The sequence below is a fragment of the Oncorhynchus kisutch genome, linkage group LG11, assembly GCF_002021735.2.
Source record: "Oncorhynchus kisutch isolate 150728-3 linkage group LG11, Okis_V2, whole genome shotgun sequence".
Classification (NCBI taxonomy): Eukaryota; Metazoa; Chordata; class Actinopteri; order Salmoniformes; family Salmonidae; genus Oncorhynchus; species Oncorhynchus kisutch.
Window position 1 is genome coordinate 65,496,005 of NC_034184.2, and position 20,640 is coordinate 65,516,644.

Here is a 20,640-nt window from a genome sequence, read left to right on the forward strand (position 1 = left end):
TGGTGTGGTGTTCCCGAGTGTTGTTGCATCTGGTGTGGTGTTCCCGAGTGTTGTGGCATCTGGTGTGGTGTTCCCGAGTTTTGTGGCATCTGGTGTGGTGTTCCCTAGTTTTGTGGCATCTGGTGTGGTGTTCCCGAGTGTTGTGGCATCTGGTGTGGTGTTCCCTAGTTTTGTGGCATCTGGTGTGGTGTTCCCAAGTTTTGTTGCATCTGGTGTGGTGTTCCCGAGTTTGTTGCATCTGGTGTGGTGTTCCCGAGTGTTGTGGCATCTGGTGTGGTGTTCCCGAGTGTTGTGGCATCTGGTGTGGTGTTCCCTAGTTTTGTGGCATCTGGTGTGGTGTTCCCAAGTTTTGTTGCATCTGGTGTGGTGTTCCCGAGTGTTGTGGCATCTGGTGTGGTGTTCCCAAGTTTTGTTGCATCTGGTGTGGTGTTCCCGAGTGTTGTGGCATCTGGTGTGGTGTTCCCTAGTTTTGTTGCATCTGGTGTGGTGTTCCCGAGTGTTGTGGCATCTGGTGTGGTGTTCCCTAGTTTTGTGGCATCTGGTGTGGTGTTCCCAAGTTTTGTTGCATCTGGTGTGGTGTTCCCGAGTTTTGTTGCATCTGGTGTGGTGTTCCCGAGTGTTGTGGCATCTGGTGTGGTGTTCCCGAGTGTTGTGGCATCTGGTGTGGTGTTCCCGAGTGTTGTGGCATCTGGTGTGGTGTTCCCGAGTGTTGTGGCATCTGGTGTGGTGTTCCCGAGTGTTGTGGCATCTGGTGTGGTGTTCCCGAGTGTTGTGGCATCTGGTGTGGTGTTCCCGAGTGTTGTGGCATCTGGTGTGGTGTTCCCGAGTGTTGTGGCATCTGGTGTGGTGTTCCCGAGTGTTGTGGCATCTGGTGTGGTGTTCCCGAGTGTTGTGGCATCTGGTGTGGTGTTCCCGAGTGTTGTGGCATCTGGTGTGGTGTTCCCTAGTTTTGTGGCATCTGGTGTGGTGTTCCCAAGTTTTGTTGCATCTGGTGTGGTGTTCCCGAGTGTTGTGGCATCTGGTGTGGTGTTCCCGAGTGTTGTGGCATCTGGTGTGGTGTTCCCTAGTTTTGTGGCATCTGGTGTGGTGTTCCCAAGTTTTGTTGCATCTGGTGTGGTGTTCCCGAGTTTTGTTGCATCTGGTGTGGTGTTCCCGAGTGTTGTGGCATCTGGTGTGGTGTTCCCAAGTTTTGTTGCATCTGGTGTGGTGTTCCCGAGTTTTGTTGCATCTGGTGTGGTGTTCCCGAGTGTTGTGGCATCTGGTGTGGTGTTCCCAAGTTTTGTTGCATCTGGTGTGGTGTTCCCGAGTTTTGTTGCATCTGGTGTGGTGTTCCCGAGTGTTGTGGCATCTGGTGTGGTGTTCCCAAGTTTTGTTGCATCTGGTGTGGTGTTCCCGAGTTTTGTTGCATCTGGTGTGGTGTTCCCGAGTTTTGTTGCATCTGGTGTGGTGTTCCCAAGTTTTGTTGCATCTGGTGTGGTGTTCCCAAGTTTTGTTGCATCCGGTGTGGTGTTCCCGAGTTTTGTTGCATCTGGTGTGGTGTTCCCGAGTTTTGTTGCATCTGGTGTGGTGTTCCCAAGTTTTGTTGCATCTGGTGTGGTGTTCCCATGTTTTGTTGCATCTGGTGTGGTGTTCCCGAGTTTTGTTGCATCTGGTGTGGTGTTCCCGAGTTTTGTTGCATCTGGTGTGGTGTTCCCAAGTTTTGTTGCATCTGGTGTGGTGTTCCCAAGTTTTGTTGCATCTGGTGTGGTGTTCCCGAGTTTTGTTGCATCTGGTGTGGTGTTCCCGAGTTTTGTTGCATCTGGTGTGGTGTTCCCAAGTTTTGTTGCATCTGGTGTGGTGTTCCCATGTTTTGTTGCATCTGGTGTGGTGTTCCCGAGTTTTGTTGTAATTGGTGTGATGTTCCCGAGTTTTGTTGTAATTGGTGTGATGTTCCTGAGTTTTGTTGTAATTGGTGTGATGTTCCTGAGTTTTGTTGCATCTGGTGTGATGTTCCTGAGTTTTGTTGCATCTGGTGTGGTGTTCCTGAGTTTTGTTGTAATTGGTGTGATGTTCCTGAGTTTTGTTGTAATTGGTGTGGTGTTCCCTAGTTTTGTGGCATCTGGTGTGGTGTTCCCGAGTGTTGTGGCATCTGGTGTGGTGTTCCCTAGTTTTGTTGCATCTGGTGTGGTGTTCCCTAGTTTTGTTGCATCTGGTGTGGTGTTCCCTAGTTTTGTGGCATCTGGTGTGGTGTTCCCTAGTTTTGTGGCATCTGGTGTGGTGTTCCCTAGTTTTGTTGCATCTGGTGTGGTGTTCCCTAGTTTTGTTGCATCTGGTGTGGTGTTCCCTAGTTTTGTTGCATCTGGTGTGGTGTTCCCTAGTTTTGTTGCATCTGGTGTGGTGTTCCCTAGTTTTGTGGCATCTGGTGTGGTGTTCCCTAGTTTTGTGGCATCTGGTGTGGTGTTCCCGAGTGTTGTGGCATCTGGTGTGGTGTTCCCAAGTTTTGTTGCATCTGGTGTGGTGTTCCCTAGTTTTGTGGCATCTGGTGTGGTGTTCCCTAGTTTTGTGGCATCTGGTGTGGTGTTCCCGAGTGTTGTGGCATCTGGTGTGGTGTTCCCTAGTTTTGTGGCATCTGGTGTGGTGTTCCCTAGTTTTGTGGCATCTGGTGTGGTGTTCCCTAGTTTTGTTGCATCTGGTGTGGTGTTCCCTAGTTTTGTTGCATCTGGTGTGGTGTTCCCTAGTTTTGTTGCATCTGGTGTGGTGTTCCCTAGTTTTGTGGCATCTGGTGTGATGTTCCCGAGTTTTGTGGCATCTGGTGTGGTGTTCCCTAGTTTTGTTGCATCTGGTGTGGTGTTCCCTAGTTTTGTTGCATCTGGTGTGGTGTTCCCTAGTTTTGTGGCATCTGGTGTGGTGTTCCCTAGTTTTGTTGCATCTGGTGTGGTGTTCCCTAGTTTTGTGGCATCTGGTGTGGTGTTCCCTAGTTTTGTTGCATCTGGTGTGGTGTTCCCGAGTGTTGTGGCATCTGGTGTGGTGTTCCCTAGTTTTGTGGCATCTGGTGTGGTGTTCCCTAGTTTTGTTGCATCTGGTGTGGTGTTCCCGAGTGTTGTGGCATCTGGTGTGGTGTTCCCTAGTTTTGTGGCATCTGGTGTGGTGTTCCCAAGTTTTGTTGCATCTGGTGTGGTGTTCCCGAGTTTTGTTGCATCTGGTGTGGTGTTCCCGAGTGTTGTGGCATCTGGTGTGGTGTTCCCAAGTTTTGTTGCATCTGGTGTGGTGTTCCCGAGTTTTGTTGCATCTGGTGTGGTGTTCCCGAGTGTTGTGGCATCTGGTGTGGTGTTCCCAAGTTTTGTTGCATCTGGTGTGGTGTTCCCGAGTTTTGTTGCATCTGGTGTGGTGTTCCCGAGTTTTGTTGCATCTGGTGTGGTGTTCCCAAGTTTTGTTGCATCTGGTGTGGTGTTCCCAAGTTTTGTTGCATCCGGTGTGGTGTTCCCGAGTTTTGTTGCATCTGGTGTGGTGTTCCCGAGTGTTGTGGCATCTGGTGTGGTGTTCCCAAGTTTTGTTGCATCTGGTGTGGTGTTCCCGAGTTTTGTTGCATCTGGTGTGGTGTTCCCGAGTTTTGTTGCATCTGGTGTGGTGTTCCCAAGTTTTGTTGCATCTGGTGTGGTGTTCCCATGTTTTGTTGCATCTGGTGTGGTGTTCCCGAGTTTTGTTGCATCTGGTGTGGTGTTCCCGAGTTTTGTTGCATCTGGTGTGGTGTTCCCAAGTTTTGTTGCATCTGGTGTGGTGTTCCCAAGTTTTGTTGCATCTGGTGTGGTGTTCCCGAGTTTTGTTGCATCTGGTGTGGTGTTCCCGAGTTTTGTTGCATCTGGTGTGGTGTTCCCAAGTTTTGTTGCATCTGGTGTGGTGTTCCCATGTTTTGTTGCATCTGGTGTGGTGTTCCCGAGTTTTGTTGTAATTGGTGTGATGTTCCCGAGTTTTGTTGTAATTGGTGTGATGTTCCTGAGTTTTGTTGTAATTGGTGTGATGTTCCTGAGTTTTGTTGCATCTGGTGTGATGTTCCTGAGTTTTGTTGCATCTGGTGTGGTGTTCCTGAGTTTTGTTGTAATTGGTGTGATGTTCCTGAGTTTTGTTGCATCTGGTGTGGTGTTCCTGAGTTTTGTTGTAATTGGTGTGATGTTCCTGAGTTTTGTTGTAATTGGTGTGATGTTCCTGAGTTTTGTTGCATCTGGTGTGATGTTCCTGAGTTTTGTTGCATCTGGTGTGGTGTTCCTGAGTTTTGTTGTAATTGGTGTGATGTTCCTGAGTTTTGTTGCATCTGGTGTGGTGTTCCTGAGTTTTGTTGTAATTGGTGTGATGTTCCTGAGTTTTGTTGTAATTGGTGTGATGTTCCTGAGTTTTGTTGCATCTGGTGTAATGTTCCTGAGTTTTGATGTAATTGGTGTGATGTTCCTGAGTTTTGTTGTAATTGGTGGGATGTTCCCGAGTTTTGTTGTAATTGGTGTGCATGTACCATATTCAGCACTAACCTTCCAACTTGGCTAATGTGTGGATGAAGGCCTTTGTGTCCAGTGTTCTGTGTGTACTGTATGGTGCACTGCCTCAAGTTTGTACCTCTGTGGACTTTTACTGCAGATGGAGACATACTCATTACAGAGGCTTTTTCAAGGTCTCAGCGTGTGCATCTTACCTTCGACGAACTTGGCGATGGTGTGTGTGAGGGCCTGTACACTGCTGGGGAGGTTCCATGGGTCCTGCTTGATGTGGACACGGAGCTTCTTGGTACAGTTAACCCGAGGATCCATCTCCTGCTGGAACTCTGACAGACACAACACCATGCTATAATCAGAGAACGAAAGCGTACCCAAACACGCAGCTTGATCCAATAAAGAATCAGGTTCTTAACTGAGGGACTTGATCATCCAAAAAAAACCATTCCTTAACCCAGGATGCTGCCAACAGGTGACTATCCAAGAGAATTACATGTAAATTAAAGGAGCATACATTTGGTGTCTGCATAGATATGAGCTTATTTTTGGGACAAAACGACATGCTTATGTTTGGGCGTAGGACACCTTTATTCAGAGCCTTGTTGAAGTGTCCTTAAGTAAGGACACTTTGGATGATGTTCCGGTTATAACGCAGATCTCCTGGACACAGATAGGAGTAGCCAAATAGCTAAATCAGTATCCTGAATCATTTAGAAGAAAGCGGTGTGGGATCGAGGAATGATTGGAGAGGAGAGATGTTTTTTTTTAGACAAGTTACTTTACTGTCCAAAATCATAGCCTGTTGCCTTGAGGGAATCGGTTTGTTGCCAAAAAACTGAAGGCCTTCTTGTGATCCACCTACTAAACAAAAAAACAGGTATCTTCTTAACCAGCCTTAGGCCACCACACTGCCCACATCCCCCCTTCATCCCTTGTTGTGTCTACCTTACAATCACACACGAGGGGCTTTAGAGTCCTTCAAAGCCTGGGAGACACAGGGAGATGGAGAGGAATGGAGGATGAGGAGCCAAACATCTCCTGCATTATTCATCAGCGAGAAGAGAGGGGTGAACGGATGAGAGTGTCGGAGGAGAGGAAAGAGTTCCAGACATACCTCATCATTTTGCTCCTCTGTCTGAAGGTGAGAACCAACGCCCACACACACACTCCCAAATGACCCTCACATTCTCTCTCTCTACCTCTGTCTCGCCCTCTCACCCCCAATACCTCGCTCTCCCTTCCGTCTCCATTCCTCCAGCCCAGACACTGTGGACGTATGTCTGAGTGCCAGAGAGATATGATGGGATGTCTGCTAATGAATGTCTCATTAAGACTGCTGTCTTTGTTTGGTCCTATCCGTGCCTCACACACAGTCAGCCTTTATTAGGGGGGGAGAGAGAGGCAGCAGATCAATTTAGGGTGTAAACACAGAGAGAGACACACACACAGAGGGGTTAGATATAGTGTAGATTTTGGAGAGAGATGGGAAGTTGAATCTGTGATAACAGGATGGTGGTGAACTAGAGGCTTGTAGGGCATTTAGGGATATGGTCTCCCTTGTGTGTGTAGTGTGTGGGGCTGTGAGTGTGTTTGGTGTGTGCGTTTGTGTTTCTTTGCTCTAGGAAGGAGGAATGCTCTGCCATCTACTTTATTATCAACACACACACTACGCCAGCGATACGCTTCATCAGATCAACATAACGCACGCACACACATGCTCCTCCTAGATCAAATGCATCTGTGCTCACATGGGGGCGAGAGACACAGATCAGAGGAGGGAAATTAAACATGTAAAATGTGCAAATTGTTTGGAACGTTCTGATATTTAAAACACACATAGGGGACTTAACACCCCCCCCCCCCCCCCACACACACACACACACACACACACACGGGGGACCTAACACTCCCCCCCACACACACACCCTGAGTCTAATAAAATATCCTCAAAGACACACAAAGACAACCAACTTGTTAGGAGAGTGTAGTAGAGGGGTATAAGCTACAGATCAGGGCCAGATGTATCCAGCGTCTCAGAGAAGAAGTGCTGATTTAGGATCAGTTATGCCTTCTCGATCACAATGTATAACATTATATGTAAGGGGGGGACCTGATCCTAGATCAGCAATCCTACTCTGAAATGCTTGATACATAAAGTTGAAGTCGGAAGTTTACATACACTTAGGTTGGAGTCATTAAAACTCATTTCTAAACCACTCCACACATTTCTTGTTAACAAACTATAGTTTTGGCAATTCGGTTAGGTCATCCACTCTGTGCATGACATGTAATTTTTCCAACAGATTATTTCACTTATAATTCACTGCGTCACATTTCCAGTGTGTCAGAAGTTTACATACACTAAGTTGACTGTGCCATTAAACGGCTTGGAAAATTCCAGAAAATGATGTCATGGTTTTAGAAGCTTCTGACAGGCTAACTGACATCATTTGAGTCATTTGGATGTGTACCTGTGGATGCATTTCAATGTCTACCTTCAAACTCAGTGCCTCTTTGCTTGACATCATGGGAAAATCAAAAGAAATCAGCCAAGACCTCCACAAGTCTGGTTCAACCTTGGGAGCAATTTTCCAAACACCTGAAGGTACCACATTCATCTGTACAAACAATAGTACGCAAGTATAAACACCATGGGACCAGCCGTCTTACCGCTCAGGAAGGAGACGCGTTCTGTCACCTAGAGATGAACGTACTTTGGTGCGAAAAGTGCGAAACAATCTCAGAACAACAGCAAAGGACATTGTGAAGATACTGGAGGAAACAGGTACAAAAGTATCTATATCCACAGTAAAACAAGTCCTATATCAACATAACCAGAAAGCCGCTCGGCAAGGAAGAAGCCACTGCTCCAAAACGGCCATAAAAAAGCCAGACTACGGTTTGCAACATGGGGACAAAGATCGTACTTTTTGGAGAAATGTCCTCTAGTCTGATGAAACAAAAATAGAACTGTTTGGCCATAATAACCATTGTTATGTTTGGAGGAGAAAGGGGGAGGCTTGCAAGCCGAAGAACACCATCCCAACCCTGAAGCACGGGTGTGGCAGCATCATGTTGTGGGGGTGCTTTGCTGCTGGAGGGACTGGTGCACTTCACAAAATAGATGGCATCATGAGGTAGGAAAATGATGTGGAAATGTTGAAGCAACATCTCAAGACATCAGTCAGGAAGTTAAAGCTTGGTTGCAAATAGGTCTTCCAAATGGACAATGACCCCAAGCATACTTCCAAAGTTGTGGCAAAATGGCTTAAGGACAACAAAGTCAAGGTATTTGAGTGGCCATCACAAAGCCCTGACCTCAATCCTATAGAACATTTGTGGGCAGAACCTACAAACCTGACTCAGTTACACCAGCTATGTCAGGAGGAATGGGCCAAAATTCACCCAACTTATTGTGGGAAGCTTGTGGAAGGCTACGTTTGACCCAAGTTAAACAATTTAAAGGCAATGCTACCAAACGCTAATTGAGTATATGTAAACTTCTGACCCACTGGGAATGTGATGGAAAGAAAACTGAAATAAATAATTCTCTAATATTTCACATTCTTAATTCAAATAAGGTGGTGATCCTAACTGACCTAAGACAGGGAATTTATACTAGGATTTAATGTCAGGAATTGTGAAAAACTGAGTTGAAATGTATTTGGCGTATGTGTATGTAAGGTGTATGTAAACCTCCGACTTCAACTGTATAGCCCCAGGCCGCCACACAGGATGGGGCTATGCCAGACTGATTCAATTCAGTTCATTATTCACTACAGTCCTTATCTGTGTCCCGCACGGCACCCAATTCCCTTTACAAATGCTCTACTCTGACTGCATTTCTAGTCAAAAGTAGTGCACTACATAGGGAATAGGCAGCCATTTGGGACGTAGCCTTTGTAACCCACAAAAACCTAACCTTTAGAAACCTTGGACATTTATACAGAAACAAGAGATTTTCCTCCTTTTCATGAAAACAACTGTACCCCATCTGATCTCTAGAACGTCCCGGCTCAGCAATGGAGATTCATGATCTATAGCCAGAATATGGAAACGATAGTGGTTTATTGTCACTCCAGGAAACTGATAGGGTTAAATATAGCAACTTTTCTTCCAGCTTTATTTCCTGTCCAGATTAAATTCGTATCTGAGAGTAAAGGTCTTCGGCTAGAACAGAAAACCTTCCTACACAATGAGATAAAACAAAAACAATTGATAGAAGCTGAATGTTTCAGGCCAAGAAAACCTCTGCGTCCCAAATGGCACCTTATTCCCTATATAGAGCCCTGTTCAGAAGTAGTTCATTATATAGGGAATAGGGTGCCATTTGGGACCCACACACAAGGTAAAGCCAAAACAAGCAGAAACTGAGCCCCAAAAACTTTACTTAACAGTATATTGTTATGATGTGATCTGACAACTGTGGCTATTATATACGTACAGTAGGTCTATATGGTGTCATCTTCACTGTTGGGTGATAAGCAGTACTGTACTAAATATGGGGCGGAATTGCAGTAAACAGTAGGCCAGTGGCACAGTTCCAGATAGAAGGTGTTGCTCAGAGAGAAGGGAAGGGTACAGAGGGATGTGAGAGGAACAGAGGGAAGGGTACAGAGGGATATGAGAGGAACAGAGAGAAGGGTACAGAGGGATATGAGAGGAACAGAGAGAAGGGAAGGGTACAGAGGGATATGAGAGGAACAGAGAGAAGGGGAGGGTACAGAGGGATATGAGAGGAACAGAGAGAAGGGTACAGAGGGATATGAGAGGAACAGAGAGAAGGGTACAGAGGGATATGAGAGGAACAGAGAGAAGGGTACAGAGGGATATGAGAGGAACAGAGAGAAGGGTACAGAGTGATATGAGAGGAACATAGAGAAGGGAAGGGTACAGAGGGATATGAGAGGAACAGAGGGAAGGGTACAGAGGGATATGAGAGGAACAGAGAGAAGGGTACAGAGGGATATAAGAGGAACAGAGAGAAGGGTACAGAGGGATATGAGAGGAACATAGAGAAGGGAAGGGTACAGAGGGATATGAGAGGAACATAGAGAAGGGAAGGGTACAGAGGGATATGAGAGGAACAGAGAGAAGGGTACAGAGGGATATGAGAGGAACAGAGAGAAGGGAAGGGTACAGAGGGATATGAGAGGAACAGAGAGAAGGGTACAGAGGGATATGAGAGGAACAGAGAGAAGGGTACAGAGGGATATGAGAGGAACAGAGAGAAGGGAGGGGTACAGAGGGATATGAGAGGAACAGAGAGAAGGGAAGGGTACAGAGGGATATGAGAGGAACAGAGAGAAGGGAAGGGTACAGAGAGAAGGGTACAGAGGGATATGAGAGGAACAGAGAGAAGGGAAGGGTACAGAGGGATGTGAGAGGAACAGAGAGAAGGGTACAGAGGGATATGAGAGGAACAGAGAGAAGGGAAGGGTACAAAGGGATGTGAGAGGAACAGAGAGAAGGGTATAGAGGGATATGAGAGGAACAGAGAGAAGGGAAGGGTACAGAGGGATGTGAGAGGAACAGAGAGAAGGGTACAGAGGGATATGAGAGGAACAGAGAGAAGGGAAGGGTACAAAGGGATATGAGAGGAACAGAGAGAAGGGAAGGGTACAGGGGGATATGAGAGGAACAGAGAGAAGGGTACAAAGGAATATGAGAGGAACAGAGAGAAGGGAAGGGTACAGAGGGATATGAGAGGAACAAAGAGAAGGGAAGGGTACAGAGAGATATGAGAGGAACAGAGAGAAGGGAAGGGTACAGAGGGATATGAGAGGAACAGAGAGAAGGGTACAAAGGGATATGAGAGGAACAGAGAGAAGGGAAGGGTACAGAGGGATATGAGAGGAACAGAGAGAAGGGAAGGGTACAGAGGGATATGAGAGGAACAGAGAGAAGGGAAGGGCACAGGGGGATATGAGAGGAACAGAGAGAAGGGTACAGAGGGATATGAGAGGAACAGAGAGAAGGGTACAGAGGGATATGAGAGGAACAGAGAGAAGGGAAGAGTACAGAGGGATATGAGAGGAACAGAGAGAAGGGAAGGGTACAGCGGGATATGAGAGGAACAGAGAGAAGGGTACAGGGGGATATGAGAGGAACAGAGAGAAGGAAAGGGTACAGAGGGATATGAGAGGAACAGAGAGAAGGGTACAGCGGGATATGAGAGGAACAGAGAGAAGGGTACAGAGGGATATGAGAGGAACATAGAGAAGGGTACAGAGGGATATGAGAGGAACAGAGAGAAGGGAAGGGTACAGGGGGATATGAGAGGAACAGAGAGAAGGGAAGGGTACAGAGGGATATGAGAGGAACAGAGAGAAGGGAAGGGTACAAAGGGATATGAGAGGAACAGAGAGAAGGGAAGGGTACATAGGGATATGAGAGGAACAGAGAGAAGGGTACAGAGGGATATGAGAGGAACAGAGAGAAGGGAAGGGTACAAAGGGATATGAGAGGAACAGAGAGAAGGGAAGGGTACAAAGGGATATGAGAGGAACAGAGAGAAGGGAAGGGTACAAAGGGATATGAGAGGAACAGAGAGAAGGGTACAAAGGAATATGAGAGGAACAGAGAGAAGGGTACAGAGGGATATGAGAGGAACAGAGAGAAGGGTACAGAGGGATATGAGAGGAACAGAGAGAAGGGAAGGGTACAAAGGGATATGAGAGGAACAGAGAGAAGGGAAGGGTACAAAGGGATATGAGAGGAACAGAGAGAAGGGAAGGGTACAGAGGGATATGAGAGGAACAGAGAGAAGGGAAGGGTACAGAGGGATATGAGAGGAACAGAGAGAAGGGAAGGGTACAAAGGGATATGAGAGGAACAGAGAGAAGGGAAGGGTACAGGGGGATATGAGAGGAACAGAGAGAAGGGTACAAAGGAATATGAGAGGAACAGAGAGAAGGGAAGGGTACAGAGGGATATGAGAGGAACAAAGAGAAGGGAAGGGTACAGAGGGATATGAGAGGAACAGAGAGAAGGGAAGGGTACAGAGGGATATGAGAGGAACAGAGAGAAGGGTACAAAGGGATATGAGAGGAACAGAGAGAAGGGAAGGGTACAGAGGGATATGAGAGGAACAGAGAGAAGGGAAGGGTACAGAGGGATATGAGAGGAACAGAGAGAAGGGAAGGGTACAGGGGGATATGAGAGGAACAGAGAGAAGGGTACAGAGGGATATGAGAGGAACAGAGAGAAGGGTACAGAGGGATATGAGAGGAACAGAGAGAAGGGAAGAGTACAGAGGGATATGAGAGGAACAGAGAGAAGGGAAGGGTACAGCGGGATATGAGAGGAACAGAGAGAAGGGTACAGGGGGATATGAGAGGAACAGAGAGAAGGAAAGGGTACAGAGGGATATGAGAGGAACAGAGAGAAGGGTACAGCGGGATATGAGAGGAACAGAGAGAAGGGTACAGAGGGATATGAGAGGAACATAGAGAAGGGTACAGAGGGATATGAGAGGAACAGAGAGAAGGGAAGGGTACAGGGGGATATGAGAGGAACAGAGAGAAGGGAAGGGTACAGAGGGATATGAAAGGAACAGAGAGAAGGGAAGGGTACAAAGGGATATGAGAGGAACAGAGAGAAGGGAAGGGTACAGGGGGATATGAGAGGAACAGAGAGAAGGGTACAAAGGAATATGAGAGGAACAGAGAGAAGGGAAGGGTACAGAGGGATATGAGAGGAACAACGAGAAGGGAAGGGTACAGAGGGATATGAGAGGAACAGAGAGAAGGGAAGGGTACAGAGGGATATGAGAGGAACAGAGAGAAGGGTACAAAGGGATATGAGAGGAACAGAGAGAAGGGAAGGGTACAGAGGGATATGAGAGGAACAGAGAGAAGGGAAGGGTACAGAGGGATATGAGAGGAAGAGAGAAGGGAAGGGTACAGGGGGATATGAGAGGAACAGAGAGAAGGGTACAGAGGGATATGAGAGGAACAGAGAGAAGGGTACAGAGGGATATGAGAGGAACAGAGAGAAGGGAAGAGTACAGCGGGATATGAGAGGAACAGAGAGAAGGGTACAGGGGGATATGAGAGGAACAGAGAGAAGGAAAGGGTACAGAGGGATATGAGAGGAACAGAGAGAAGGGTACAGCGGGATATGAGAGGAACAGAGAGAAGGGTACAGAGGGATATGAGAGGAACATAGAGAAGGGTACAGAGGGATATGAGAGGAACAGAGAGAAGGGAAGGGTACAGAGGGATATGAGAGGAACAGAGAGAAGGGAAGGGTACAGCGGGATATGAGAGGAACAGAGAGAAGGGAAGGGTACAGAGGGATATGAGAGGAACAGAGAGAAGGGAAGGGTACAGAGGGATATGAGAGGAACAGAGAGAAGGGAAGGGTACAGCGGGATATGAGAGGAACAGAGAGAAGGGTACAGCGGGATATGAGAGGAACAGAGAGAAGGGTACAGCGGGATATGAGAGGAACAGAGAGAAGGGTACAGAGGGATATGAGAGGAACAGAGAGAAGGATACAGAGGGATATGAGAGGAACAGAGAGAAGGGAAGGGTACAGGGGGATATGAGAGGAACAGAGGGAAGGGTACAGAGGGATATGAGAGGAACATAGAGAAGGGAAGGGTACAGGGGGATATGAGAGGAACAGAGGGAAGGGTACAGAGGTATATGAGAGGAACAGAGAGAAGGGAAGGGTACAGGGGGATATGAGAGGAACAGAGGGAAGGGTACAGAGGGATATGAGAGGAACAGAGAGAAGGGAAGGGTACAGAGGGATATGAGAGGAACAGAGAGAAGGGTACAGAGGGATATGAGAGGAACAGAGAGAAGGGAAGGGTACAGGGGGATATGAGAGGAACAGAGAGAAGGGAAGGGTACAGGGGGATAAGGGAAGGGTACAGAGGGATATGAGAGGAACAGAGAGAAGGGAAGGGTACAGAGGGATATGAGAGGAACAGAGAGAAGGGAAGGGTACAGGGGGATAAGGGAAGGGTACAGAGGGATATGAGAGGAACAGAGAGAAGGGGAGGGTACAGAGGGATATGAGAGGAACAGAGAGAAGGGAAGGGTACAGGGGGATATGAGAGGAACAGAGAGAAGGGTACAGAGGGATATGAGAGGAACAGAGAGAAGGGTACAGAGGGATATGAGAGGAACAGAGAGAAGGGGAGGGTACAGAGGGATATGAGAGGAACAGAGAGAAGGGAAGGGTACATAGGGATATGAGAGGAACAGAAAGAAGGGTACAGAGGGATATGAGAGGAACAGAGAGAAGGGAAGGGTACAGGGGGATATGAGAGGAACAGAGAGAAGGGAAGGGTACAGGGGGATAAGGGAAGGGTACAGAGGGATATGAGAGGAACAGAGAGAAGGGAAGGGTACAGAGGGATATGAGAGGAACAGAGAGAAGGGAAGGGTACAGGGGGATAAGGGAAGGGTACAGAGGGATATGAGAGGAACAGAGAGAAGGGGAGGGTACAGAGGGATATGAGAGGAACAGAGAGAAGGGAAGGGTACAGGGGGATATGAGAGGAACAGAGAGAAGGGTACAGAGGGATATGAGAGGAACAGAGAGAAGGGTACAGAGGGATATGAGAGGAACAGAGAGAAGGGGAGGGTACAGAGGGATATGAGAGGAACAGAGAGAAGGGTACAGAGGGATATGAGAGGAACAGAGAGAAGGGTACAGAGGGATATGAGAGGAACAGAGAGAAGGGTACAGAGGGATATGAGAGGAACAGAGAGAAAGGTACAGAGGGATATAAGAGGAACAGAGAGAAGGGTACAGAGGGATATGAGAGGAACAGAGAGAAGGGAAGGGTGGAGGGAGGGAGGGAGTGAGAGAGAAAGAGGAGGGCACAGAGGGAGTGGAATAGGAGAGATGAACAGAGGGGTGGAGGGCACGCATGCAAGCCTGTGCATGCACACACATACACACACACAGGAAGTAGCAGCCCTGTGAGGGAGGCTGCAGTGTTTTTGAGGTCCTGTTTCCTCTCAAACTCTTTCTTTCCTTTGAGAGAAGGAGCGATGGATGGATGGAGGGAGGGATACTGGGTCTGGAGTCTCTCCAATGTTATCTTGCTTCTCCAAGCTCTAATAAGCACAGCTACACCCCAGCTAAAAACACTACAAAAACACTACAAAACCATACAAAAACACTACAAAACCATACAAAACACTACAAAACCATACAAAAACACTACAAAACCATACAAAAACACTACAAAACCATACAAAAACACTACAAAACCATACAAAAACACTACAAAAACACTACAAAACCATACAAAACACTACAAAACCATACAAAAACACTACAAAACCATACAAAACACTACAAACCATACAAAACACTACAAAAACACTACAAAACCATACAAAAACACTACAAAAACACTACAAACCATACAAAACACTACAAAAACACTACAAAACCATACAAAAACACTACAAAACCATACAAAAACACTACAAAAACACTACAAAAACACTACAAACCATACAAAAACACTACAAAACCATACAAAAACACTACAAAACCATACAAAAACACTACAAAACACTACAAAACCATACAAAAACACTACAAAACCATACAAAAACACTACAAAAACACTACAAAACCATACAAAAACACTACAAAACCATACAAAAACACTACAAAACCATACAAAACCATACAAAAACACTACAAAACCATACAAAAACACTACAAAAACACTACAAAACCATACAAAAACACTACAAAACCATACAAAAACACTACAAAACCATACAAAAACACTACAAAAACACTACAAAACCATACAAAAACACTACAAAACCATAGAAAAACACTACAAAAACACTACAAAACCATACAAAAACACTACAAAACCATAGAAAAACACTACAAAAACACAACAAAACCATACAAAAACACAACAAAACCATACAAAAACAGGGGAGGGGAGGGGAGGGGACGGAGGGTATTTCTTCCATCGACCAAACCCATCTGGTTCCAGGAGGCTAGGGTCGGGCCTGTTTGGTTCTCGGCTAAGTATTGACAGTATGACCCAGTTGTATGTAAGAGACAACCCCTCGGTCTTCACCGGGCAGTCCTCGCCAAAAGTAGTGCACTACAAAGTTAATAAGGTGCACACTGAAAGACAACCCCTCGGTCTTTACCTTGTAGTCCTCGTCAAAAGTAGTGCACTACAAAGTTAATAATGTGCACACTGAAAGACAACCCCTCCGTCTTTACCTCGTAGTCCTCGTCAAAAGTAGTGCACTACAAAGTTAATAAGGTGCACACTGAAAGACAACCCCTCCGCCTTTACCTTGTAGTCCTCGTCCAGGTGTGAAACACTTGGTCTGTTCAAAGACCTTGGCCACCACCGCTCCCTTCAGCAGACTGGTGATGGACTCCACCTGAAGAGAAACAGAGAGACAGACGAAGAGAGAGAGAGAGACAGAGACACAGTGAGACAGAGACAGAAACATACACTACTGATGAGATGTGTTCTGTTAGCAGGGGGTTGGGGGTGTGTGCTTGTGTATCGGTAATGGTGCTGCTCCAGTTCTTTCTTCGTGATTTTAGGCAGTTCAATTCATGGAATCGAATGTAGTTACAGTGAAAAGTTTGGACACACCTCCTCATTCAAGGGTTTTTCAGATAAAAAAAAAAAAGTCTACATTGTGGAATAAGAGTGAAGACATCAAAACTAGCAAATAACACATTTGGAATCATGTAGTAACAAAAAAGTGTTAAACAAATCAAAATATATTTTAGATTCTTCAAAGTAGCCACCCTTTGCCTTTTCTTCTTAACGCGTTTGAGTCAATCAGTTGTGTTGTGACAAGGTAGGAGCGGTATACAGAAGATAGCTCTATTTTGGTTACTACATGGCTCCATATGTGTTATTTCATAGTTTTGACGTCGTCACTAGTATTCGACAATGCAGAAAATAGTCAAAAATTAAAAAATAGAAAAACCCTGGTGTCCAAACCTTTGACTTGTAATGGATGTACGTCAAAGTTAGAAATGTTGTGTTCACTGAATGGCGTGCCAGAACTGTCGAGAATGTATGACGTTATTGTGTGGGTCCAGTCGGTCTGAGGTTGTTGTGCTTGTTTATGTATTACTATTCCACCTCCTGTGAAATGGCTGGCTGGGTGCATTTACATCTATGTTTTGAAAGCTTGAATCAGGGGAACTTAGTAGATAGTGTAGGATAGACATACCCAAATCAAAATGACACCTGACCTTACCATGCCTCTCCTTTATCTGCTGATGCATGTGAACCTGACAATAGAAATGCCGTAGCGGCAGGTAGCCTAGTGGTTAGAGCGTTGGGCCAGTAACCGAAAGGTTGCTAGATCGAATCCCCGAGCTGTCAAGGTAAAAACCTGTTGTCCAGCCCCTGAACAAGGCAGTTAACCCACTGTTCCTAGGCCGTCATTGTAAATAAGAATTTGTTCTTAGGCAAAGCATGAATATGTTGGCTACATGAAGAAACATTTAATGTAGCCAAAAATTACAGGGTCCCATACAGTGGGGGCCAGAACGACAGATTTGTACCTTGTCAGCTCGGGGATTTGAACTTGCAACCTTTCGGGTACTAGTCCAAAACTCTAACCACTAGGTAGCCTAGTGGACACAACTTCTGCAAGTCTTGCATCAGCGGATACTGCGATAGCACTGGACTGTCCACTCCGTAAAACAGATTTTGGTCAGAGACCAGATCTCTTTCATTTCTGAGATGACTGCTCAGCTCAGGCAGGCAGTTCAAGTAAAAGCTGCTGAGCCGGGAGAAGTGCCCTGTGACGTCTGCACTGGGACGAAGTTCAAGGCTCTGAAATCCTGCCTGGTGTGTCTGACCTCTTACCGCGAAACTCACCTGCAGCCTGCATCAGGTAGCCGCAGCCTTAAAGAGACACAAGCTGATCGACCCCTGTGCAGAACCTGGAAGACAGGATGTGCAAGAAGCACGACAGACTCCTTGGAGCTGTTCTGTAGGACTGACCAGATGTGTGTGTGCCAGTTCTACACCGAGCCAGACCACAAGAGTTACCCCATTGTCCCTCTAGAGGAAGAGTATGGGGAGAGGAAGGAGGAAGACGGAGGCACAGGTGCAGCAGATGACCCAGGAGCGACAACAGCAGGTTCAGGAGATTAACGAGTCCATAGAGCTCAGCAAGAGAGACGCGGAGGGAGAGAGAGATAGGAGACAGCGTGCAGATGCAGCTCTTCACTGATCTGATGGATCTCATTAAGGGAAGTCAGGCCCAGCTCATTGAGGTGATTGAGGGGAAGCAGACTGCAGCAGAGAGGCAGGGTAAAGGGTTCATTAGAGAGCTGGAGCGGGAAATCACTGTGCTACTGATGGGAAGCACTGAGCTGAAGCAGCCGTCGTGCACCGAGGACTGGTCTAAGATCAGTGTCTATAGCCAGGTGTGTGAGGGAGAGATTAAGAGAGCTGTGTCTCAGAGAGAGCAGATGGAGAAAGACTGTGTCCCAACTGCAGGAGAAACCGATGAGCGAACTGTAAGACGTTGCGTGATGCTGAGCTGAAGGGTAGGTAGCAGTATGAAGTGGACCCTAGACCCTAAAACAGCACATCCCAATCTTACCATCTCTAAGGATGGTAAACCATTGGAGCATGGAAGCAAAAAAAAGGAATGTTTATGACTATCCAGGGAGGTTTGGTAATGCTACTTGTGTCCTTGGCAAAGAGGGCTTCTCCTCAGGAATAAGACCAAGTGGCAGTTAGGAGTGGCCAGAGAGTCTCTCGGCAGGATGGGTAAAGCTCCATTTAGCCAGGAAAATGGAGTCTGGACTGTGGGGCTGAGGTCTAGAAATTAGTACCAGGCTATCTCAAGCTCAATTGTCCGCCTCTCTCTAAGTAAGAAGCCCCAGAAGGTGGGGGTATTGGTTGATTATGGGGGGGGGGGGGGGGGGGGGTCAGGTCTCCTTTTATGATGCAGGGGGGACAGGTCTCCTGGCTTACAAGTGAGGACATATCTCCTTGTCATATCTACTCTTTCACTGGCTGCACCCTCACTGTGAAACTCTACCCATACTTCTGCCCCTGTTATAAAAAGGCTGAAAACGCAGACCTGCTAGTCATTTCTTCTGTCACAGTCTGGAACAAAGACTCCAGACTCTGTCTGTTAGTCAGACACAGACTGAACTTTAACCTCCCAGTCAGATGATCGTTGTTCGATGATCATGGAGATTCCAGAATGAAATGAAATGTCATGAAATTGTTTTCTTTCTTTGTGCAAGAGGAAACACTGCACTGAAACACTGTACCCGCACTTCCAGAAACTGCACTTCCAGAAACTGCACTTCCAGAAACTGCACTTCCAGAAACTGCACTTCCAGATACTGCACTTCCAGATACTGCACTTCCAGATACTGCACTTCCAGATACTGCACTTCCAGAAACTGCACTTCCAGATACTGCACTTCCAGAAACTGCACTTCCAGATACTGCACTTCCAGAAACTGCACTTCCAGATACTGCACTTCCAGATACTGCACTTCCAGATACTGCACTTCCAGATACTGCACTTCCAGAAACTGCACTTCCAGAAACTGCACTTCCAGATACTGCACTTCCACATACTGCACATCCACATACTGCACTTCCAGATACTGCACTTCCAGAAACTGCACTTCCAGAAACTGCACTTCCAGATACTGCACTTCCAGATACTGCACTTCCAGATACTGCACTTCCAGATACTGCACTTCCAGATACTGCACTTCCAGATCTCTGTGTCACTTTTTTAAATTTTATTTTATTTTTTTAACCCCCTTTTTCTCCCCAATTTCATGGTATCCAATTGTTAGTAGTTACTATCTTGTCTCATCGCTACAACTCCTGTACGGGCTCGGGAGAGACGAAGGTCGAAAGCCATGCGTCCCCTGAAACACAACCCAACCAAGCCGCTCTGCTTCTTAACACAGTGCACCTCCAACCCGGAAGCCAGCCCGCACCAATGTGTCGGAGGAAACACCGTGCACCTGGCGACCTGGTTAGCGTGCACTGCGCCCGGCCCGCCGCAGGAGTCACTGGTGCGCGATGAGACAAGGATATCCCTACCGGCCAAACCCTCCCTAACTCGGACGACGCTAGGCCAATTGTGCGTCGCCCCACGTACCTCTCGGTCGCGATCCCAGAGTCTCTGGTGGCATAACATGCGCTGCGATGCAGTGCCCTAGACCACTGCGCCACTCGGGAGGCCTCAGTGTCACTCTTATGAGGAATATAAAAATACAACAACTAGAAATATCTCAAAGATGAAAACTACGGTCTTCTTTCCTACGGTGTGCACTTCAGTGATAAGGGAAGTGTGTGTGTTTGGGTAATCACTTTGTCCATAATTAAATTCCATTGCATGAATTTAACTCCCGTCAAATCTTGAAGAACTGGAACAGCTCTGCCGCTCATACACAAACACGCCCCCCTAACCCCTGCTAACAGATCACATCTCATCTGTCTTGTATAAACAAAGCCCGGGAAGCTGGCCTACAATAAAACAAACGAGGCAGGAAAGGAAAGGAGCGGAAAGTGCCGAGGCAGCAGCGGACCCCATTCTGTACGTTTACTGCCCATGGATGGAGACAGATACGTTCAACGGGCTCCTTCAACCCAGTGGAAACGTCTCCCAGGAGTGTTTGTGCGTGGTGGGGAGAGTGTGTGTCAAAGGGGCCATGCTATCATACTCCCCAGAGTGTGAGAGAGGTTAGGGGTCAAGGTTAGGCTACCCTGATGTTTGTAGACCAGTGGTTGGGTGGGCCGGCCCGCCAGAAATGTGATAGATCAATAGATAGATAAATAGATAGATAGATAGATAGATAGATAGATAGATAGATAGATAGATAGATAGATAAATCAACAGAGGTGATAGGTCAGAAGGAAAAAAACGAAATATCCCAGGAAACCACAAACATGAAATCTAAGAAACCTCATACCCATATGGATTTCTAGGAAGTCAGGGAAGGAGGACGTAGCCTTAGCAACGGCAGATTCATTTTGATTTACAAAATCTAATTCCAGTAGGCAACAAGTGGGGCTGATGTCAAGCAGTACAATTAACCTGCGTCCCAAAAGGAAACATATTCCCTCTATAGCGTACTACTTATGACCATGATCCATAGGGAATAGGGTGCAATTTGGGAGGCAAATGTATTATTGTATTGTACT

The 20,640-nt window shown here is 46.7% G+C and overlaps 1 protein-coding gene across 1 annotated transcript in view; it reads right to left on the minus strand.

Moving 5' to 3' along the window:
* The window catches only part of prex2 (phosphatidylinositol-3,4,5-trisphosphate-dependent Rac exchange factor 2), a gene marked incomplete in the record, with an annotated part of 241,262 nt that overhangs the window by 74,754 nt on the left and 145,868 nt on the right, over window positions 1-20,640 (minus strand). The window contains 2 exon segments of the mRNA XM_031836115.1: window positions 4,661-4,789; window positions 15,766-15,856. Of these exon segments, the coding sequence (XP_031691975.1) occupies window positions 4,661-4,789; window positions 15,766-15,856 (220 nt within the window).